The sequence below is a fragment of the Chlorocebus sabaeus genome, chromosome 26 (assembly GCF_047675955.1).
Source record: "Chlorocebus sabaeus isolate Y175 chromosome 26, mChlSab1.0.hap1, whole genome shotgun sequence".
In the NCBI taxonomy this organism is placed as follows: Eukaryota; Metazoa; Chordata; class Mammalia; order Primates; family Cercopithecidae; genus Chlorocebus; species Chlorocebus sabaeus.
This window is the reverse complement of record NC_132929.1, coordinates 23,427,648-23,451,224: the sequence shown is the minus strand read 5'-3', so window position 1 is coordinate 23,451,224 and position 23,577 is coordinate 23,427,648. Positions and strand designations below refer to the sequence as shown.

The following is a 23,577-nucleotide window of genomic DNA, read 5'->3' as shown; positions in this document are numbered from 1 at the left end:
GGAACTTTGCAAAGGGGTGTGGCTTTCCTGGCATTCTTGACTGGCATGCTGTCACAGAGGAGAGGAGTTTGCTCTGCTAATTATTTCATATTTTCCCAAGTTGTCATTACCATAATAATCTCATTGTCCTCAAAGCTACCTGCTCTCTTTTCATCTGCTTCCTTGCTTTCTGTTATTCTTGAATCTAGGAAAGAAAAGACAAAGGAGAAAATGGGGTTTTCCAGTTTTTTGTGTGGTTGCCCTTTGAGACCCAGAGAAGGCCCAGGCTGCCACAGTATCTCCATTCTGAGCTCCTGCTCTGGACGCTAGCCAGGTACCCACACCGTGCTCTGCCACTGCCTGGCTATTCTGCCTGGGTCCTAGTTCTGTCTCGAGTTCTGTCTTTCGGTTTTTTCTAATTTCCACATTTCATCGGTTTATTCCCAGTATCTCCAGCAAAAAAAAAAAAAAAAAAAAAAGAAACATTTTATTTAGACACTCTAGGAACCAAAGAACGTCAAGGTCGATCATAATCATTGATACCTTCCTTGTAGCAAAATCAAACTTTCGGGAGTTTGTTTTCAGTGGTAAATAAAGACTTCATCTTTTCTTGAGACTAGATAACTAAACAAAGTCGGGGGCTGTTTCCAGGATTTTTTTTTTCCCTTTTTAAAACAAAGTTAGAATAAAAATGTACAGATAATTTTCAAAAATGTGTTTGAATGAAGCATGTTTCAAAATATGTCAGTTTTAATGATTCTAAGCAGTTTTTAATATTTTTGTATGTTTTTTTCTAGACTCCTATATATGTACACATATTTAAAATAATTTGAACTCTATTGTTTTCTTCCATTTTAGTGTTTTGCTCTTTTCTCTCATTTATGATATTCATGTAAATTAAGCAAACCACATGATGTCAATCATTTCTACCTCTATGAAGTGTGAGTTCCATAGGTAGTTGGAAATAATAGTTTAGTAAGTCCTGAAAAACCGATGGAATTTTTCAGGGTGAAGCCTTAATTGGGCAGCCAGAAGAGGCTCTCATCAGGTCAGATTGAATCTTAAGAATTGATCTCAATTTTATGAGTCACTCCAGTAACATACAGACCAACAAAACTCCAAACTGCCTGACTCTATCTCTGAACCTGAGATGTCATTGAACTTTGGAGCCTAATTCATATCCCAAATGCTCCCCAAAACTCTCTAAACTTTCACATTTGCAAAAGTACTCCAAGGGTTCCATTTCTTTATTATACTTTCCAAAGTGGTCTCCCAAACCCATGGAATGCTCCTTTGAGAATGGTTAAAGAATGCTATAATCCTCTTATTTGAAAACCTGATTTGCAAATGCTAAGAAGGTCTATATGCTTTTACTATGCTTATTAGCATTAACAGTTGCAAATGTCTGGCAAGGCCCTGCCACCTGACTTAGGGTGAGACGCTGGGGCGATCACCAAATTTGTTTCTTCAACAGATGTTTTTTTTGTGTGCTTACTCTAATGCCTCACAAAAGGCTAAGCAGCTCAAATGATCAGAAAACATTCTTTAAGACAGTCCGACTCCTAAAGATCTCCCAACCATAGGGAGCAGTGGAAAAACTGTAACTGTGTTTAACTCCCAATATACAACCACAGCTCAATATGAAGAAATTGCAAAGTAAGAAATAAACAAATTCTCCCCAGAGACTCTCTGCCAGTCCGCAGGTGTAGATTTGGCAAGATGCCCAGAAACCTAGATGGGTACCATTTGGACACATCAAGTTAGTTTCTTGTAGCATCTCTGAATGCATCCTTTTGGTTGCTTTCAGCCTACACCTTGTCAATTCAGCCCATGGATTGTTTTTTCAAATAATTGATTTGGCATGTTCATTATGATGGCTCAGCATGCGACTGATGTCACTGAATGTTCTGTTTTTCATTAGAAGTTTGGCACGTATTCTTGGATACTGTAATTATTCTACCTTTTTTGTTTCTCCTCATTATACATGAAGTGCTGGAGAGAGGCCATCCTCACTGATTGAACACCGATACTCCCTTTTCGACCCTCTCGCAGAGGGTGTTAGCTTGTGCATCGGGCATGAGTGTGAGAATGTGAATTAGCCCTGATTTTTGAACTGACTGTCATTTATATGTCCACAGTTGTCACACTCACACTCATCTTAATTTCTGTACCTTGAAAATGGGAATGACAATCTTATCCCTTTCAAAAAGAAAAAAAAAAGGCATGTTGGGGATTAACTGAATAGGGCTCAAAAGCACCAGGAAAATGTAAGAGAAGTCTGTCCACATAAGCCAAGCGCTGATGCTTTTTAGCAGTCAATGGATGTGCTTATGATAGTTTCTAAATCAGAAAACAGACCTCAAACTAGATCTGTGATTGACTGGGTGATCAATTGTGAGTTCAACTCTCTGTGAAGCCCCAGGGTAGATACACAAAATGTACAAGGCATGTCTTATCTTTTAATCAGAGTTAAATACCTCATGGAATTGCTGTATTCAGAGCCACAGCCTGACCTCTTACAGTGGTGACAGCAGCAGGGGTGGCCTTGTAGGTGGCTTTGGCCAGTGTAGTAAGTCCTCACAAATACTGGCCACATTTCAAGTACTCAGTAACCACATATGCTAAGCTACTAGGTTGGACAGCACAGATTTAGAACCTCCATCAGCATGGAACATTCCACTGCACAGGGCTGCTTGACACTGACAAATTGTCCTTCTTACCACTGCTCTAACTGGTCGGAAGTCAATCTTTACAGTAGCATTGGGTAGGTCCATCTCACACTAACGAAGAATGCTCACAAGTAACAGCGCATATATAATGCTGTATTTTCATACTTTACTCAAACCCTGCATATGAGGCTAAGTGTACTCAAGTGCATGTTAAAATGAGATTTATCAACCAGTAATCAATACCTAATTTTTAAAAAGAATTATATTATAAGACAGGGGCTAAAAATATGCTATTTTTCTTTATATATGAATTCTAGTTGATTCACCATTTGAATGACGAAGACATTACCTCCCCCTCCAGCCTTGCACCCTCCATCCCCTCAAAATTAAAGATTGATTTTATTATAGTTCCATTCTTCTTTGTTTATGATATCACATCTATTTGATAAAAAATGCAACACTGGCAGAGATTTAAGTGTTTCACATGTGATATATGCAAAAAGTGTAAACGTCAAATATATTAAGAGATACAAGGTAAATGGCTTAAAGTGCACTGTTTGTCATAACTTATTGTTAATCTCACATATATCTTATATCTAACAGGAAGCAGGCCTCATGCATCCGTAAACATACTACCAACCAAGCTATTGAACTCGTAATAGTTAAGCATAGCATTCACAAAATAATAGAATTGCAGACTTGACAGAGACCATAGAACTGTCAGAGAAATGGATGTCAAATCATCTTTTTACCAACGTCAGGAGAGGTGGAGTGCCCTTAATCACTAGATGAGTGATGGGGTGAGGATTAGAACTCAGCTCCCTGGACCTGGACCTAGGGCTGCTTTGGACACTTTGTTCTTTTCCCTCCTCTGACAAGCAGATGAAGGAGACCAGCTGGGAGAAGATGAGAAAGTTGATCTCCCTCTGATGGCAGGAGGGTGAGTCCTCCTGGTGCCAGACCAGCACCTGGGTCATCATGACACTCCCTGGCAGAAGAAGAGATGCCCTTTCTTCTTAGCCTGTATCAGCATTTCAAGTGTTGCATCTGGCTTCAAAGTTGCCCCTTCCCAGGGTAACCAAGTGCTTAGTCGATGGAATTTCTGGAACCAGAGCACAGCGCCTTGTCCTGGTTAGTTTATTGTATTTGTCCCATTACTCTCTGGTTTTATGTGCTCCCTTTGAAAAAAGTCCCAAGTTCCCTTACCCTATGTCTCTAATGGGATCTGAGCATTTATCTTGAGGATTCACAGATGTGATTTTAGGGGACTGTAAATGTCCTGGAGAGGAAAGGGAAATGCGCCTTTCAGTCCATAGCATTCATTAAATTATCAAAACTGTCTATGATGGAATAAGGCTAAGAACTTCTATAAGGGAGAAAAGAAAGGTGCATTTTTTAGAAGAGAAAAAAGTCGCTGAACTCAGAAAAACTAGTAAACAGGCAGTAGGTATAATAAACACTAAGTTAATGGAAACAGGCAACGCAAATGAATGATAATGCAATGCTAAAGCAGCCTAGGAGGAGGCTGCATTTGATGGCTCATGCCTGTAATCCCAGCACTTTGGAAGGCTGAGGTGGGCAGATCACCTGAGGTTAGGAGTTCGAGACCAACCTGGCCAACATGGTGAAACCCCTTCTCTACTAAAAATACAAAAATTAACTGGGCATGGTGGTGGGCGCCTGTAATCCCAGCTATTCGGGAGGCTGAGGCAGAAGTATCACTCAAACTTGGGAGGCGGAGGTTGCAGTGAGCCGAGATCCTGCCACTGCACTCCAGCCTGGGTGACAGAGCAAGACAAGGTTGAAGATGCATTTCCCTTGTGTCTTCTTCCATCCATTTGTTCAAAATCTGAGTTACAAATTGACTTCGGCAAGTCAGTGAGATGGGAGACACCTTCCACCCTCTTCTCCAGCACTATAATGGTGTGCAGACTTACACAGACTTCCTGCCAATGATGGGGTCATTTGGAAGGCCAAGGTCAGGCTCTCTGGCTGGTGGCACCACCTGTGGTGCTGGGAGCTGTGAAATGGGGCAAATAGGTCATCCACTGGTCTTTCTCTCTCACAAAAGGATTCCTGCAAATTTTTCCTCATGTCTCTGGAGTATCGCATGCCATGATAGGAATAAACAAGGACTTCTGATACCACTAAATTACACTGAAACGCAGCACCCCTAATTAGATGACACTATCAGGGAGGGTAAGACTCGAGACAGGAATATGGCCATTCTGCTGTTCAGCAAAGATGCTGCTGAAGGTCCTTGAGAAAACATGACCACACGGGAGCTGCAGATGGGCTTTGGCCAGGAGTAGCAGCTAGAACCAAAAGGGCAGGGATTCCTACAAGCACCCCTGTTGTCTTTCTCAGAAGTGGCTTGCCACTGTCAATATCCATGAGAAGCAATGACAGCAGCCACCAACTCATTAGGTGCTAAGAAAGAGCCGGAGAATCATGTTGTTACCTTCCATTTCAATATTTAGATATTTAGATAGCTCCTAATTTATTCTATTTGTTTAAAACAAGGGAACTGAGAAACTCCTTAAACCAAATTGCAAGAAATGTTCCCGGGAACCCTGTTTGCCAGTTATAATTTTGAACTGAAATTACGTGAAATATTTCATGCAGGAAAACAAATCATGAATTTTAAAAATGTCTGTGGAACTAGATAGATCTATGGATAATGTGAACCACCTCTGTTTGCCTAAAGCGTCTGACTGTTGATGCAGTACAGTTCAGCTGGTTTTCTGAGCAGTTTCTCATTTTTCTCAGGGGCTCTGACCTTCAGTACCAGCATTCCAAGGAGAGAATGGTAGTGCAACCATGACTGGAGAGCAACTGTTCCAAGAATATTTTGGCAGATTTTAAAAGCAACTCTTACCAGTGTTGATTGACTTGAAAATATTTAAAAAATGTAATACGTTGTAAACCTCTTCAATATCAAGAGGCAGGATATAATGATTTGTATATTTTATTTTGACTTTACATGCGGTGTTAAAAACCCAAAGTACGTATTATTTACACATCCACAATACAAGTTTACAAGATATCTATACATGTTAAAGTACTCTATAAAACAGTATAGAGCCACTTCACTTGAGGGTTACTTTTTATGCCGTACCATTAAAAAAGATACAATCTGCGTTTACCTTTGCACAAATGGATAAAGCATTTAAAAATTAAATTAACAGGATAGAGACTAGATTTCATGTTAGAAATTTCAACATAAATACTGATTGAACTCACATTACAAACTACAAGGAAGTACAATGTTACAAAATGTTATCTGGGGTCACACAGAGTTACTGTTCCGTTTTACACACGCTGGGATTAATATTGGTAAGGTGAATTCAAACACGTTTGTTGTTGGTGGACTGAGTAGTGTTTATCATTGGTTGGTTTAATTTATTATTAATCTGTAATATTTTAGTTGCAAAGCTGAAGTGTTTCAAGAACAGAAATTTTAGCTTTAGCGCCTCCAGAGATCACTGGAAATCATGTTCTTTATAAAACAATGTTCTTTAAAAAAAAAGAATAGCTGTATCAGTATTTCACATTCGGTATAAAAATGATCTGGTCTTCTGCAACCTGTCCTCCCCAAAGTAATAGGTACCAACAGTATTGTCAAAAGAAATCCAGTTGAACTCATTTGCCTGACTACAGCAGGAGCATTCCTCTGCCTTGGTACTTTCTAGATTTGGTTCACTAAACAACTGTGTGGTCTGCAGCATATTAACTGAAACAGTCAGCAGGGTTGCGCATCATCAACTGTAAGTGGTTTCTGCCAAACTACGTATAAATGACGCTCTATAGTTTCTGCAGGTGTCACATTACCCAGGAAACCTCATTTGAGTTCACATTATCACTGTTTCATCCTTAGGAAAGCAGGAGTGGAATGTTTATCATGGCAAAGAATGTAATGCTGCTATGAGGTTGGATTATGTTAACAATTAATTGTTCTAGGTTGTTTCTGTGATTTTTTGAAAAGAGTCTTTTCAGGTGCTGGTTGAAAAACATTTACAACTGGCACTCAGTAAATAATGTGCTATACTGAAAACACTTGACAGATTTTAGTACTTCTATCATTCTCATGAATAAGGCACAAAATGCACAGATTCAGGTAAACTCACATGTGGTATTTACAGTATATTGTCATTACCTGCATGACTTAGGAGAAAATTCTCACATAACACAACACAGACAACATGATTGCACCACCGTTAGGTTTTCACAGACTGTTTCTGTTAAGCCAATTACAATTCCTTTCATATGTCTTTCTTTTGTCTTCTATTTTTTGTTTGTTTGTTTGTTTTTTGTTTTTTACCTTGGGGGGTAGGAGGAGTTAAAGGAGGAGAAATTTTACTATGTGGGAAAAAACCAAACACAATAAAAATAAAACCTTATTAATGTGTCTAAGGTTAAATAGAGTGACTCAGGCTTTGATTCACAGTGGACAGGAAAATTTTACTACTGAATACTGGAAAATAAATCAAGGATACCTCTTAATATCTTGATCTCCTTAAGCTGGCAAGACTGGAATAGAAGTTTTAATGAATAGCAGCACAAAATCACTTGCAACTCTTACATTCTGGCATTGGGTACCACATAAGTAAAGTTCATCATTTTGATGGTCAAAGGAGCCTCGATTCTATTCCTCTTTCAAAGCTGAACCCAATGGACTCCTGTGGGAAGTAGTATTGTCTCTCGTTCAGTCATGCTCAATGTAAACAACTCCATAGCACAAAAAGATGCAATGGGCACCTAAACAAATCCTAGTGGGTACAGAACACACACACACACACACACAGACACACACGCAACAAGTTTGTTGGTGGCATGAAAAAAATGCCACACATGAAAAAAAAAATGCTACAGCTTGGGTCAAAGATTGAATTTTTAGCAAACTGCTTGGTAATCTACAAGTTCATTTCTTTGAGACATTACCATCTTTTTTCGACATTTGTGCAAGAGGCAAGGTGAATGCATACATATTAAAACGTTCACATTTAATGGGAAGACCACACATAATGGCAGTCTACATTGAACCCATTTTCAAGTATTTGTTCACAGATTCTTCTGAGTACTGTTATCAGCTCTTTATACTGGTAAGGTAGCCCCTGGGAGCTACACATCTCTTTAGCTTCAAACAAAAGAAATGGAATGACCAGCACCTTCCTTTGTTTTCAGGCAAGTACACAGAAGCCTTGCTGCGGCAGCTACATGTGGCAAGCTCTGATGTTGCCAAAGTTAGAAAGAGTTTCTTTGGCCACTTGGTTCTCTTAAAATACAAGCAAGTCTCTTGTTTTAAGGTACCCTTACAACATCATCCTCTCAAAAACATGGACAGGATAAAGCCACATGGGAATAGCACACTTGAGGCCTAGTATGTGTATTTGTTCAGTGGTCTGACAGATGGGGTTTGAGGAACAAAGGAAGGCTTTGGTGGCACGTCAGGTTTTAAGGACGGCGTCCTCTTTAGTCCCGTCCTAGGAAGAGTGCCATTACTGGTGTAGCTGCTCTGTCTGGAGAGGGAAGGCTGCAGATGAACACTCACTGGTGTCCCCTGAATATAGTCCGCCTTCGCCCCAGTGGGGGTGGGCATATATCCTCCACGGTTCATACTAGGCTGTCTGGATAACAAAACGCCATTTGGTGAGTTTAAGTTTTTAGGCATAGCAGATATAGAGTGCCTCTGGGAGGAATTTTTGTGATAACCCCTTTGTCTTTCCAGAGAAGTCATTGGGACTCCAGGAGTGGTGGGGACATCCACTCGCTTGGTTGGGCTATTTCTGGGGAGAGTTGAAGGAGGGGAGTATAGCGATGCCTCCCGGTTAGGGACTTTAGGTGGGACCTCAGACATCGATCCCACGGGATCCAGCATTAAGTTCTGGTGTGCCATTTGGATGTCTCCCATGATGGCTTTGGGGTTACTATTTGGGTCATTCAGATGCTTCAGGAGGTCATTGAGGGTATTTCTGGAATCGACAGAACGCCGGTGATCTCTCTTACTGGATGACTTTGTAAGAGGGTGATCAATGTTTTGAAGCTTCTTTTCAGCTTTGTGAGCGTTGGAGTTTGAGAAAGATGTGTTGTAGTCATGGGTAGCATTTGGAAGAACAATGGCGCTGGGGATATGCCCATGACTTAATGGGGAATGAGGCGGCGGACTAGAGGGAAAAAACTGAGGGGTTTCTTTCCTTGAAGCCCCATGGCCATGGGCTTTTTCTGAGTGGCTCTTCATGGCCTGCAGGGTCTTCTGGTGAAGCACGGGTGTAGACTCAGGAGTGGGAAGAGCAGCCAGCTCTGGAGGTTGCCCTCGATGGTCCATTACCATGGATTTAGTGTCTCCATTGGGTGGGAGCTCTTTCCGACTGGTCAGCAGGTTACTATACAGTTTAGGAGAATCGATATTCTGTTGGTATTCCTTGACAGGGCTGTCAAAGAGACCATTCAGTTTGGCAAAACTTCCACTGGAGTCTGTGCACGACTGGGCGGACTCTGCATCTTTATGGATCTTTCTGTTTTTCCGAACAAACATGTCTCGATAGCAGTATACTGCCACACCTGCAATGAATGCCCCCAAAACAAAAGCAGCAAAGACACAGGTGATGAGGACATTCATGTGGACCATCTGGTTGGACTCTCCAGACTGCACTTCCCATCGTACACCTGCAATAGACACATGGGACGTGTGAATGAGGTGCTTTTTAAAAATAATAATAAACAGCAAATGGCTTTCAGCGAGCCAACACGACCTTCACATGGTTCGTATGCTTAGCTTGGAGGGTCAAGTAGACTCCAAAATTCCTTGTATATTTTGTCTTTAATCAAACTAGGATCCCCAGAGACATACAGGATTGCTGCAAATGCCAGGATAACTCTAATCTCCCACTGATCGGTATTCTTCTGTTCTTTTCCTCCAATCCCTCATAAATAGTTGTTATATGTTAGAAAGTTTAAGAGTTTCGATCTAAAAAATAGTTAGAAGTGCATAGTTTCTAAATAGCTAACCTTAAACTCATTATATGTTTTGTGGCATAATTTTCTCTTAATTCAGGATTAAAAGGTAGCTGTTAGGATATAGGAAACTGTAATAATTAGCATAAATATATATTATGCTAACATAATATCTCAATAAAATTATACTAACTTAAATAAGAACACATAATTTGTTCACAAACCAAAAATATCTGCTTGATCACTGTTAGCTATAAAAAGAGACTTTCATGTTTGCTTGAATTTTTTTTTCATTCCATCTTGGGGTGAAGCACTCTTGAATGACCGACTATGTAAGAAATCCAGACAGTCTAAGGAAACATACTACGTATTAGTTAAGTAAATTGTCAAATTATCTGAAGATATTTGAAAATATCTAAATTAGACCTAGAAAAAGAAGAGCAAATTAGTTTATAATTATTGAAATTAAACTTAACCTTTTAATGCAACCACAGACATCTAACAATTAATTTAAAAATGTTAGTTTAAGAGGTATTCAAGTCTGTTACATGCTATAAACACAGCTATCCCAGAGTAAGGTAAGTCAGAGTGATTTTGAAGATTCTGTTGCTTTAAGTTAGTGCTAAGGCCTTTGAACATTAGTTGTTTTTAATTAATGTTTAATTAATGTTATGGAATTCAGTGGCACTGTGAAAGACCAAGAAAGAAAAGGAGAAAAAAATGGAATTACTAAAGAAAGCAAAGCAGAAAGAAGAATGAAGAACGATTATAACATTGTTTACAACGAAAACATATAAACTGAAAATCAACCGATATAAATCATAAATGACAATGTGCTGCCATAAAAACTGATTGGAAACCTGATACCATAGTTTAGTAAGCACTAAAGAATAGATTTTTTTTCCTAGAGTAATATATCTAATAAGCTAACTCAACAGGCAGCTATTTTATAACTGCTCCTATTACGGGCTGAAAATGATAGTTATGGACAAGCATTCTGTTATGTTTTATTGCTTGTGGCATTCAAGCAACTTAGCATCTCACATATCCTTTTCATATTGCATTTTGAATGGAAGCTAAACAAGAGGCTGGGAAAGGTTCCTAGACAAAACATCTGATATCAGGATATTTGCAATTAATGAGTTTTGTTTTTTGCTGCGGTGACCCTTGAAATTCCCTGAAATCCAGCACGCTCTCTGCTTCTTCAGACAGAAATCAACACAGATTAGATTGTCTGAGTGGCTGCTTCACCAGCCTTTTCTCCAACAGCTTTCCACCTCTTTCATCTTTTAAGGAATGCACTCAGATATAACCACAGAAAGCCAGAGAGACCGTGGCTAGGGGCGGTGGAGGTACAACCGCAGAAGCTCCAGTGAGGCTCACCTCTGGAGAACTACATACTCCTCAGTGATATTAAGGATCAGGTTTCCATGCAGTTAGAGATGAGGTCCCTGCTGAGGCCTTACCCTTTGGGATACCCGATAAAGGATCAGTAAAATCAGAAGTGTTTGGATCATCTTGAACTACAAATTTCCGAGAGCTTGTCAGTTTAGGTCTCCAGGTATCAATCACTTTAGGTGTGATTTCTGGGATACTTGCCATTGTGGTAACAGAAGATGAAGATACCTCCATGTCTGTGGTGGCAAACAGATTTTATTAATATGGATAATGTCAAGATTTTTTTGATTGGTCAATTTCATGAGAACGTTTGCTCTAGGATTTTGTAAAAACACGCCTGAGGAAGCTACATCAAATTCTTTCCTTTCAAGGGAGGAATGAAAACTGAAAATTAACAGTAAAGACATATTAAGCAGATTTCAAAATTAAAGATACTTGAAAGGCTCTTAGGAAAGCCCCTGCGGTTACTAATGACACTCATGAAAAAGGTAATATAATTCCCAGGGCAGATTAGTTGCTGTTTCTTCCTTCTCTTGTGAGACATCATTTCATTTCTTTTTATGCATTCTAAAAAGCACTTTCACAGATGGTTAGAAAATCTATAGTCTTTATTGGGGAAGAAGCTATGATGGAATTTTGTCAGAAAATATCTGGTTAAGTCCATGAAAAGACTTGATTTTGGATGTGATAAACCAGCTCTGCCTAGAGGTTGTTACTAGTGGCCTCCTGTCCATATGTAGATTGTTTACTACACTGAGGCTCTGCCCCCGACAGTAAAACACCGAAGGAGGGACAGACTTTGCCTGTACTCTCCAAAACTGCTGGGGAGTTTCTTCCAAAGAGTTAGCAGAACCTAATGCAAAGGCAACGGCATTTACAAACTGAACGAGGATATTCTGATACATAAGATCTGCCATCTTTTTCTCCCCCTGAGGAAAGGAATTGCTGGTGAGTTTTAGAAGCAGCAATAGGACCGGGAGTAACTTAACCTTTTAGCATGTCTAGTACTGATTTCCTCCAAATAGATTTTCCCTCAAAATGTAAGCCTATGCTTTTAGGCTAAAACCTCAGAGACTGCAATTCTGACTGGTGCAACGATTACAGAAGAAGGTTCCAAAACAGGTACAGAGAGGCTTGGAGAGCCCACTGAACATCTTAATACATCAAAAATCAGCTTCATTCCACTGAAGCCTTTTTCACACGACCGAGACCACAACATTCAAAGATTCGCAGGATGAGCGCAAACCATTCAAAGATCTCTAAAACTTTTAAATACACATTTATGGGAAATGTGTATTTGTTTACTAGGTCATAGGAAAGGTGAGGAGAGATGGGGAAAAATAATGAAATTCCGCCATCCATTAAATACAGATGACCAGAAGAAACATTCACAATGCAAAGAGGTGAGAAAGAAGAAAGCTTGGGTGGGCGTGCGTGCAGCTGGAATGCAGTCTATGTTAGCCCATTTGAATTTTCTTAAAGGATGTGGCTTGGTCAATGATGAAGTGTTAACATGCTATACAAGGGTGAAGTGCTCAGTAAGAAAAGTCTTTTGGTACCATCAGTGGGATTATGAGTCAAAGCGGAAAAATGAAGGGCTGCCAAACTGCGCAAAAGGAGGGGAGAAGGGGCTGAAAATGCTGAACTGAAGGAAAGAAAAGGTTGTTAATTCAAAAAAATTAAAAAAAACTAACCAGATGTTGGACCGCCAAATATTTTGTAATCTGGTGTAGTTGAAGTAGGCAAAATTTCTAAAAGAATTAAAGGAACAAGTAATCAGTGAAAAGTAACCGAAAGAAAGCAAAAATTTATGAATTCCAATTAACTAAAAAAGTAAAAAAAAAAGACTATAAATTAAAAAGATTAACCTACTGGTTAGACTGTCTCTCTCTAGATTTCCTACAAAATTGTAAATGGTGAAGGAAAAAAAAGTAAGCCTCTTTTCTAATGGATCCCCACGATCAAACAGCTCAGCTTTTGCGAAGTTTAAGTTAAAATGCTAGGTGGTATGTGTCCTGAGTCATTAAAAAGACTGATTGTAAAATAATGTCCACGTGCAAAGGTGGTCAAAAAGAAGCTCCAAGTGGGAATGGAAGATTCTGTCTTACCATGGCAGTCCCCTAGATGAGCTGTGTTGCCGAATTCTGTGTCTTGCTCATATCCTTCAGCACTGTGGTTATGGAAAGCAAAGAAGTCTTCGGTTAACAGCCTTCATAGGAACACAAGTGACAACCAGAGCAGAACCAAGAACACAGACTGATTAGTAAGAATGTGCAGAGAGAAAAAAAAAATTAAACATTTTAACATAACTTGCTAAAATGGCTATTTCTGTTAAAAACTGGTAAACTAGAATGTTTAAGAGAACAGAAGAGAATTGGTTTTTTCCTCTCCATCCATTTCCCTTAAGTATTATTAGGTCTACCATTTCCCTTAAGTATTATTATACCCTTCCTTCTCACATCTCCTGGTTTTCATTTTCGTGTTTCTCTCGTAACAAAAATCAAAAAAACAAAAAAAGAAAGAAAGAAAGAAAGAAAGAAAGAAAGAAAGAAAGAAAGAAAGAAAGAAAAAGTAGTGTAATTGGAAGTTTTCCACAATTTCTAGCTTTAGAGACCCTGGAGAGGATAGTTCAGCCTAGCTCACGTGAGAAAGTGTACTTACAGCATCCCTGGGGTCACTCTACCACAGGATCCCTGGCTTAACCAGCCACAATACGGGTCACGAGATGCAATACAAGACCTGTATAACACCAAACAGAATGTAACTCGGATTTTCTCATCATCAAAGGTTTTGATGCTGCAAGACCTGGGGTAAGTAAAGAAACACGAGCTTACTTTTTACATGATCCGTAACGCTCACAGCGACTGAGGGGGATGCGGATAACGCAGCTAGAGAACGCCACATATAAAGCGTGGTGATCTTTATCCAACTGTAATGAGATGACCTTTTTGTCTTCCTCATTCTCAGCACTGCACCTATTTTGTGGGATACATTTTGAAGCCATATGTTTAGTCAGTCAAGTGTGGTTTGGTTTAGCAATTACTGAGAGCTGGGAAATCATAAGGAATATTCTTGGTAACAAACCAGGCAAGTACATAGTTTGGGAAATAATAATTACGTGATTCATCTTCTACTTCTCTGCACGGTTGGTTAAATTTCAGGCTGGACAAAGGGTTTTTAAAGATTGCTTTACTGTTATGATGATAGAAATGAACTGCATTTGCAAAGGCCACATTTGACTACAGAAATAAAAAGGATCGTGTTTTAATGCATTTAAATGTTCCTGTGTTAGATGGTTCTGGTTCTCTCCTTAGTCCCCTTTGCTCTATTTCTCTCTTTTATTTCTTGTTTTTTTAAAAATGGTCTAAATATTCTCTTACATATTAATGATAGGAAGGAAACGCTTAACTAGTATTACATTCTGTGTATGTATGTGCGTGTATATTTGTGTTTGTGTGTGTGTGTATGCAAGCTCACAACTGTCTGCTGCATGTAGCATCTTGGAATACATCTGCAAGATAAGAGAGGTGTTGTTAAAATGTTCTCATAGTCTACAGGTGAAAAACAAGGGCTGAATTATTCTTAAACTCATCAACTGTTCACCCTCCTTGCCCTAGTAGGCTCGGGAAAAAAACAAACCCAAGATTTATTTCAATGAGAAAAAAACACAAAACACTATTATGCCAAACCACGGCTAACTTAGAGGGCCAAAAGGACACGACTAGATGAAATACACGCCGGAAATTTTTGAGCAGTACTGAAGGGCATTCTCGTAACATACACCTACTTTGCATGGTTGTAGGCTTCAATCTCTTCCAGTAACACGCTGTCGTTCAAAGAGAAAGGACTGGTCTTTGCCAGAACTTTCAGTACCACGCCAGCTTCAGAGCCAACAAAGATGACTGTGTAGTTCTGGTAGGGTCCGGCAGAATGGTCCACTGCGATGGCTGACAGTCTGTACCTACGAGAGGCGGCAGCACAGATCAGAAGGGGAGGCCAACGGGCAGAGAAAACGTTGGATAGGAAGGAATGTTTCCCATACAATCTCACCTGACCCGAGTCTTTGTGAACCAGGGCTCATCGGCAATGGGTGGAACAGCAGAGTCCATCAGAGGATGAGACTTGATGAATGACAGGGTTTCATCCGGGAAATCGATGGAGGTTTTATAAGCTTCAGCGAGGCCGTGTTTTGCACAACAGCCAGGCCTGAAAGGAAAACAGCGTTCTTTTATGCTCTTGGCTGCCCCTGCCACACCATGTACTGTATCTAAGGAATAAGTGCATATTCTCAGAGGAGAGGTCAAGGGAGGAAGGAGAGTGAGTGAAACTAAAGGAGCAATGCTATGCCCCTGAACTCAACGGGCTCTCCATTCACACTCATGGCCTTGCACATCACAAGGCTATGTCTGCTGGCTCCGTCTGAGATACTGCAGAGACAGACCCCTTCCTGGTGTGGGAGGTTGGCCAAGCTGCTCCCTGAGGAGGGCTTCTACCAGTGACCGGAGGGTTTTGTTCAAGACAAAACCCTTTTCGACTTTTTTATTTACCTTGGCTTTGGGACTTTGTCTTCGGGAACTGCTGTCCAAACAGAATCTGGAGTTTTCTGTTCTTTAAACCGTCCTTTGAATACTTTTTCAATGTCATCCATGCTAAATGCACAGACAGCGGAACCAGGGATGCTGAAAAGGAAGAAAACCATCAGGAAGAGGCTGGCGACACGGAGCCTGTCTTGGTTCTGACGGGCATGTACAGAACATCTCTGCAGGGCCGGGATCCTGCGCTCACCTGTTGAGCTGTGTGGTAAACACCCCGACCACAGTGGGGATGCCATTGATTTGTATTATGTCTGTAATAGACTGCAGAACATCAAAGTAGAAAAACGAATCTCCAGGGACAGAACAGTTCAGCCGAGCCTTCAGAAACGAAGTCCAGTGTTTCTCCAGGACCCGCTGGGAGCCACCCATGTCGTTTTTACAGATGCGGGCCACGCGGGAATATACAGCCTGCCCAACAGACAGAAGCAAAGCCATGGGGTTGTGAGCATGGAAAGGAATGGAAACAAAATGATACTATTTAAGGGAGGGACAAAAAATGCTAAAGATACATCTGGTTCAAAAGAATCTAGCAGTCTTCTCTCTAGGGGTCTGTCCAGTAAGAAGGTAAACTGGATTCACCTATGGAAAAAAAAAAAGAGCCACTGTTTTGCTAAACATGCTCCCCAAGAAGTGAGCTGTCTATCTGCCTTGCTGAATGAAAATCATTCCTGCACTTGGTCTCCAACTCTGCTTCCTGTATTGTTAATGAAACGTGTCATCTTTCAACCTGGCATAGAAGGGGTTGCAATACTTTAAAATCACATGGGCCTTCACTGAAACACTAAAAATTGAATGGGGTCCCTACTTTCTATCCTGCCTTTTGACACTGAGAAAGAATAGACTATGAATGATTTTCTAAAGAGTAAAAAAAAAAAAGCATCCGTAGCTCAAGGGTACCTGTAGAACACTCTCTGTGGCTGCAGGAAAAAAAAGGAAATCTTCTCAAAACTCAAGGCTGGTGTTCCCACTCAGGTTATTGTTCAGATGTTTTCCAGCAATTATTCTCATGACAAGCAACCCACCTCTCTGCAGTTGGCCCTATGTACACTGAATTGAGAGCTGGAAAACATGCCAAGGGAGCATCCTTAACTCTATCACAGTGGTCTCAATTTCATGCAGTACAAGTCCACGATTCAAGCCAAATGCATACACTTGCCTTGCCTAAATTATTATGTTCGACAGCAATTTCTCGAAAGAAGAAATAGACATAGTTTCCGTATTCTATGGCATGAAGAAAGTGTGGCTCTGAAAGAAAAATTAAAAACAAACTGGTTCCTAAAGGATAATTCAATTAGCATAAGACCCCGACTGCAAGGCATGACTGACAGATGTTGCACAGTTACATTCAAGCCCACAAGAACTCCAATCTGCCAATGATTTTGAGGAGTCCCAATATGGGTGTGTTCAAGCTTCAGGGAACCCGTCGTCTCTAAAGTCAGCTAATGGACTGTAAAAAGACCTACAGGGAACTGAACTACAGCAAAGGTCTTTGTTTCAACAGATTTATTCATTAACCTATTTAACTAGGGAAGAAAACCTCTTACACTGAAAATAAAAAATCTTGATTTCTAGACTCTGAAGAACAAAATGGCTCTCATACGGACTAATCGATTCTCTCTGTTAACTTCCCAAGATGGGTAAATGGCAAATAGTATTATGCGCATTTAGAAGGTTAGACAAATTGGTACACACAGAGATGAAATCTCCCCCCGCTTTTTTTTGAGGTCACCTGGGATAAACACCTGGATGAACTTACTCTCCTGAGGTGGTTACTAGTCTCCTCATTCCCTGTCAATGCTCCTGTTCACAACCAAAGCAGTGTTTACGTGTTCTAAATAAACAATATAAAGTCGTGTGCTGAACCTCTCGATGGCTGTGGCTGCTGTCCCCACTTGGGCCATCCACTCTCCTGGTGACCCCATGACACTGCTCTTCAAAGGTACCTTTTATCCATTTGGAATCATATTTTATTGTGCGAAGGGCAGATCCATCACCCATGCTTCGATAAATAACGGCATCACTGGCCAAGAAGTCAGCCACTGTGGCAGAATACAGCTTCCCATCTGAAACCAAAGTTATAATTTTGGTAAGATAACCATAATTATCCTGCAGTGTGTTTGCTTCAGTAGCGTGTTATGCCCTTTGCAGTGCTCTCACCGGTATTACCATTATCTATACAAATAGGGCTGCACCTGATACTCACATCAATGTGTGACAGGTCAGCCATGGGATTATCTAATTTTACAGATGAAGGATCTAGGCATCAAAAAGTTAAGCAACTTATCTGGAGTCACTGGCCTAGTTAACAACAGGGTGTCATAATACTTATAGTGTGCACTGAAATATCCTTGTCCTTAATTTCTTCTTTTTTTTTGGAAATTTGTGCATAGATTTTAGCCTTTAGAACACTTAGATCAAGGTGGGTATCCAAGTTATTAACTTTTACTCTTCCATTACATTCCTTTTTTGCCTTCAATGTCATTAATCATTTATATTCATTAGGCTAGAGGATCTTACCAGCAAAGAGGGCAACATTGGTTTGTCTGGCATCAAATGGGCATCTTGCCAGGCCACTAATTTCTTCCCCATCATATTCTAAGGTACTCAACTACAAAAGAAAAATAAATAGCCAGTGTCATATCTATTCAATGTGCCTGTCTGAAGGCAATACTGTTTTATTTGTATTAAAATTCCATTTGAAGAATTCTGTCTTTATTCTTTCATAGCACTAGAGATAAAACAAATTACTGGAAAGTAGAAAGGTTTCAACTCTAACAGCATACCAGTGAAGGGAGAAAAGTTGATCAAAAGAAGCACATCGCATAAAGTATACTTACCCTGTAGTATCTACACATGGGATTGAATGCATTGGTACCACAAACAAAAACCATCTCATCATTTCTTGGAACAAATACTTTGATAAAGTTGTGGCATTCATCCTAAAGAAAGTAGTAGTAACATTAATATCAGACATTCAAATGTGCTGGCACTGTGGTATCAAGCCCACAGAAAGATTAAATCTAGCAAACATTTGTCTGTTTAACTCACTTTATGCTTGCCTTTCATAGCACAGTTTTCTCGATCCTGTTGTCTTGATCGCCATGTCAGTTTCTGTATTAATCAAGCAAAACCAAAGTTCAGTTTTTAAATGGGAACATTTTTGGGGGAGGGAGTGGAAAAATTAATCAGGTTCAGAGGGAATGTAAATAAATTTGCCAACTACAGTTGCTCACCTTGCTTGGTATTACTTCTGTTTTGGGCATTTCATTTAAGTTTACTGTATAAACTTGATCCCTATTGGAAATAAGGCAATAAAACATATCATGTGAATACATAAAAATGTTAAGCTGCTTCTTATTTTATTTTTACAGATCTGCCTTTATTGTGTTTTAGAGATCATCTGGATTTTCTCTGTCTCAAAAAAGTCAACAAAGAGTACTTTTTCATTAGTGAGATGCCTTTATACATCACCGTAGTCAGAGAGCAAAGAAAGCTCTTCTCTCCAGGCATGGGTCAAACTGCTACTTGGTATTAGCATAGACATATTTCTGATATTTGCTTGAATAATTCTAAGTTAAAAACGCATAAAGAAAGGTTTTTTTTTTTTTCCCCCTGCTGCTTTAGGAAAAAAGAATGGTGTATGATTTCTTGATGGCAGTAATAAAATAGCACCGCTGAAGGCTTGAGCTTTGTATTTTGTTCCTGGTACACAACACTGACTCTTCTCAGTGAATATTTCTGGCTACTTGCAATTTTTGATCACAATCACATATTAGTTTTTCATGAACTAGACACATTAATGCAAGCCCCACTAGAGAAAAGAATTTTAATCTAATAAACCAATGAGAGGAAAATTACCTGCCAGCAATATAAAGTGTGTCTCGAATTTTCAACATCAGCTGAAAGTCCAGCCTGTGCTGCGATTCATTGCCTGAAGGGCGTCCTCTAAAAACCGGATATTGCCTTGAATCTGCAAGTAAAAATGGGCTAAACCATCATTCAGGATTATGGAGCTGAGGAATCAATAAACAGCATTGATTAGCCGTATATACTTGTTGTAGAAAGGTTTTAACTAAATTCCTCTCTTAAGGTCTTGAATATAAATGAATAAAAGGCAGTGAATGTCAGAAAATGGTCTTTTTCTTTTAACCCAACATATATAATCTATATACGGGTTGCTGTAGAAAAGCACCCAACAAAACTGTCCCGTTTTCTCCAAACACTAGGACATGATTACTGATAAATTCAGATGCAAATTCATGTTTAAGGCATAAAAAATCTCTGCCTCTTTCTGAAAATGAACATGCTTAGAAAATGAAAAACAGAGAAGCTTCTTTCTCAGAATAGAAGACTGTTCTTGAGACGACTTACAGTGATAATCGACAGTATTAAGGGGTTCATCATCTTCAGGAAAGCTGACTGCCCTCAACTGGGAAACCATCAGCAGCAGTATGTAGGCACAAAGCAGGAAGACCCTCATGGTGGGCCAAGGTGAAGTCAGGGTAGCCCCTGCTCAGAAATGCCACTGAGCTACCTGGAAAACAGAAGCAATTTGGAAAGATCTCTATGCTGCAATGAAATAGGTTTCTTGTTTGTCATCAGCTCAGTTTTCACCATCAGCTCCCTCCAAATCCCCTCTCCCACCAGGAATGCTGGCAATGGTAGATCAGGTATCGCCAAAAACACAGGCAAAAGATGGCAGCATGCCAGTCCTGATTAAAGCATCTGGTTGAGCATATTGAAGTTTTCAGCAAATTCACAAGAATTTTGGAGGTAATCGTATGTCATCACAGCAGAGTCACCAGAACCATGAACAGAAATGCTAGCTGCTGACTTGGCAAGAAGATGGGCAAAGTTGGGATCAGAATTTTTATTAAATTCCAATCCTCTTCCCTTCCCCCAGTCCTGAAATATATCTAATACAGCTTGTCTCTGCCCCCCATAACATGCTCAAGCTGCCTCAAAAATAGCCAGCGGGCTGATGATCCTGTCATAATCTCTCCTCAGTTCTTTGCTTATGGTGTTGCCAAATTCCCAGCATTACCCAAGCATTAGCCCTAAATTCTTAAGTCGAGTATTTCCCTATGCTTAGCAAGACCAACATGGAGACAATGACATGAATGACCCTGAATCAGGGTGAAAGGGAATTAAAAGAAATACAATGATTCCATGATAACCAATCAAGCAAAGCAAGGCAGGGATGAAGTGGCACAGCTGACACCAGGCCACTACGGAAGTCCACGTTTTTACATAAAACCATTTGGACACAAACCAATACCCTAAGTACACCAGTCCTTTTAGCTTTATTGAACTTCAGAGCTGTAGGGGTCCTTAGGGACTATCTAGTCCAACCCCCTCATTTTTCAGATGAAAATCCAAGGGCCAAAAAAATTAAAGGGCTCACTGAATTGTGTGGAGCTAGTTAAGGCAAGATTGGAGTCCAGAATCACATAATCTGGGTCCCTGTCCAGGCTCCTTTTCACCAAATGGAAAGGGGAAGATAAATGACTGATTTTTTTTTTTCCTTCAAAAATACAGCATTACAAAAACCTGTTTGGGAAAATGGATATATTCATCCATTTTATTCGTTCATTTTTATTGAAGTGATGTTTCATAGGTGTTAAATTTAATCAAATTGCACATTAAATACATGCAATTTGTTATATATCAATACCTCAATAAAGCCATCAAAACACAGCATTAATTGCATTATAATAACAGTAAAAAATTTAAAAGATCTTTAAATGTTATTAGCTTATTAAAAAGATAAATTAGGGCCCTAGTGGGTCAATGAGATGGGTATTTTTGTGAAGCTGTAAGTGTTCTACTTTGCAACAATAACACCCCTCCCTCAACCAAAACTGTCACTTCCAGCTACTGTTCTGAACAACAAAACATTTACTTTATCATCAGTCTTACGTATTTAAGAACTTTAGGAGAGATGATGAGAGTCACTGCAAATTCCAGGGGAGACCAACCACTAAACCAGGTACTTACTGTGCCTTTTTTATGGACTTCAGGTGAAGCACACAGATATACATGCTATCCAATGCTCTAAATATTTCTCTAACTAAAGTACAACTCAAGTATATGTGAGCTTTAGAGTCCCAGTTTATCAAAAAGAGAATAATATATTGCAACAGTTTTTTTTCGTGGATGATCAATCCAGCAGTACGTTAACACATTTAAACTGCCTTACAAAAAGCAGGTGGAATGGAAACTGTGGTGGCATCATTTTGTACTAAAGTTAAAAGAGTGTGGACTTTGGAGTCAGTGTGACTTGGGCATGGATGAAATTATACCACATACTAAAAACTGGCCTGGGAACGTTCCTTCAATCTCTTTGAGCATTAGTTTCTTGATCTGTAAAATATGGATAATAGCACCTTCTCAGAGTGAAAAGGAAGCTAATGCCTGGCACATAGGAAATTCTGAGAAAAGTTAGACCTCTCTACCCATTTCCTACTAGAAAATCCTGGGTATGACTAGATTGACTTTAAGAGTCTCATCAGGGCTTGGGGAAAAGATATCCTAAAATATTAAAGTTATTTGGCCAGTTATTTTTCACAACTAGTTATTTTAAAACACTAAAGGACTACTTATAGAATAAATTTTACAACATGTGCCTATGTATTGGACCTGGAAAATAAAGTAATAAAACAAAACAAAAAAGCAATCACCGATAATCCTACTATCCTACCCCAACAACCACAATGACTTGGTTCTAGTTTTTTACTACCTCTACATGGTTTCCATTGTCCTGACAAGATGGTTTTCCCTTGTTTACTCCTTTTTCTGAAGGAGTGTCTTCCTGTCTTGCTTTTCCATACTGTTTTGATCATTTATAAATACCTTCTAAAGTTGAAGTAGTATGAAAGTATAAAATGTTGCCCTAAGAACTAGCTTCTGCTTTGACACCAGTCCCAAACACCATCATCCTCTAGATAGAAAGTCACTGAATCTTTCTGCTGGATATCAGGAAAAGGAATTAGAAATACCAATTAATCCCAAAGACGTGTAGAAACATCTGCATTGAAACAAAAAGATTGTTCTGTGTCTCCTTCTCCTCCGTGACAGGTAACTGAATGGCTCACATCAGGTAAGCAGAGCCTCCATGTCCCAGACAGTGGGCGGGGAGGAGCCCTCAACAGGAAGAGTGTCTCTCAGCTGTGATCACAGCACTGGGGCTGAGGATGGAATCACTGCTGACTCACTAGCAAGCTCCAAGCTGCTGGCTGAGCTATCATTTCCTATAACTCATTCATCTGACACTGCAGAAAGCAATTTCTCCCCATGCCCCACCCCCTACCACTCTAATCCTCCCAAAATAAAGCCCTACCACTAACTGCTTCCTGTCTCTGCATAAAGCTGTATTTTTGAAAAAAAAAAAAAATACATTCAGACTTGCTATAGTAGTTATAAATGGAGGCATTTAATGTGATACATATTTCAAAGGCTGGGTTGGGGAGGGAAGAATCTGGAAATACCTGAAAGCAATGTACCAGAAAGGGGATGTCTTTGCATGTAAATCCCTCAGACTACTTAGCTCTGACTTTATATAAGAAGACATATCAGGAGTCCAGGGGTCAGTGAAATCATGATACTAGTTATGTTGAAAAAGGGCAGGCCAAGTAGCAGGATGAAATGTTGGAAAAAAAACATGGATCTTGAAGATTAGAAAAATTTGAGTTCAAACTTGTTTGTGCCATTTACTTCCTGGCTCTTGGGCCCTGTTTACATGAACTTCATCTCTTTAAGCCCCAGTTTCATCAGATATGAAATGGGAATAACTATCTTTATTACCTCATAGGCTCTGTTTAGGATTAAATGAGATAATCAGTACGAAGCATCTAACACAGAGCCTGTTCCACAGTAAGTCTTTAGTAAATTTTAGTGAATATCGTCATGTCTATTCTGGTTACGTCCTGTCTCACAAAAAGGTGGAAAACAAAAGCAACGTTCATTCCTTCATCTTGTACAGA

General features: G+C 39.7%; 1 protein-coding gene across 9 annotated transcripts in view; it reads right to left on the bottom strand.

Moving 5' to 3' along the window:
* Positions 1-5,600: 5,600 nt before the first annotated feature.
* Positions 5,601-23,577, bottom strand: part of SEMA6D (semaphorin 6D) — a 56,223-nt gene continuing 38,246 nt past the window's right edge. For 2 of the 9 annotated variants that reach the window (XM_008016719.3, XM_008016717.3), the window contains exons 2-19: positions 19,967-20,129; positions 19,454-19,565; positions 18,829-18,889; positions 18,644-18,706; positions 18,433-18,534; positions 18,113-18,203; positions 17,539-17,658; positions 16,752-16,840; positions 15,786-16,003; positions 15,548-15,679; positions 15,051-15,206; positions 14,788-14,961; positions 13,835-13,975; positions 13,662-13,739; positions 13,109-13,209; positions 12,695-12,751; positions 11,069-11,236; positions 5,601-9,314 (exon numbers count right to left, since the gene is read on the bottom strand). In XM_008016719.3, the coding sequence (XP_008014910.2) occupies positions 8,026-9,314; positions 11,069-11,236; positions 12,695-12,751; positions 13,109-13,209; positions 13,662-13,739; positions 13,835-13,975; positions 14,788-14,961; positions 15,051-15,206; positions 15,548-15,679; positions 15,786-16,003; positions 16,752-16,840; positions 17,539-17,658; positions 18,113-18,203; positions 18,433-18,534; positions 18,644-18,706; positions 18,829-18,889; positions 19,454-19,565; positions 19,967-20,075 (3,261 nt within the window). In that variant the 5' untranslated portion in view covers positions 20,076-20,129 and the 3' untranslated portion in view covers positions 5,601-8,025. The remainder of the gene's footprint in view (positions 9,315-11,068; positions 11,237-12,694; positions 12,752-13,108; positions 13,210-13,661; positions 13,740-13,834; positions 13,976-14,787; positions 14,962-15,050; positions 15,207-15,547; positions 15,680-15,785; positions 16,004-16,751; positions 16,841-17,538; positions 17,659-18,112; positions 18,204-18,432; positions 18,535-18,643; positions 18,707-18,828; positions 18,890-19,453; positions 19,566-19,966; positions 20,130-23,577) is intronic. The other 7 variants (XM_008016725.3, XM_073012142.1, XM_073012143.1 and 4 more) reach the window with 7 other exon arrangements.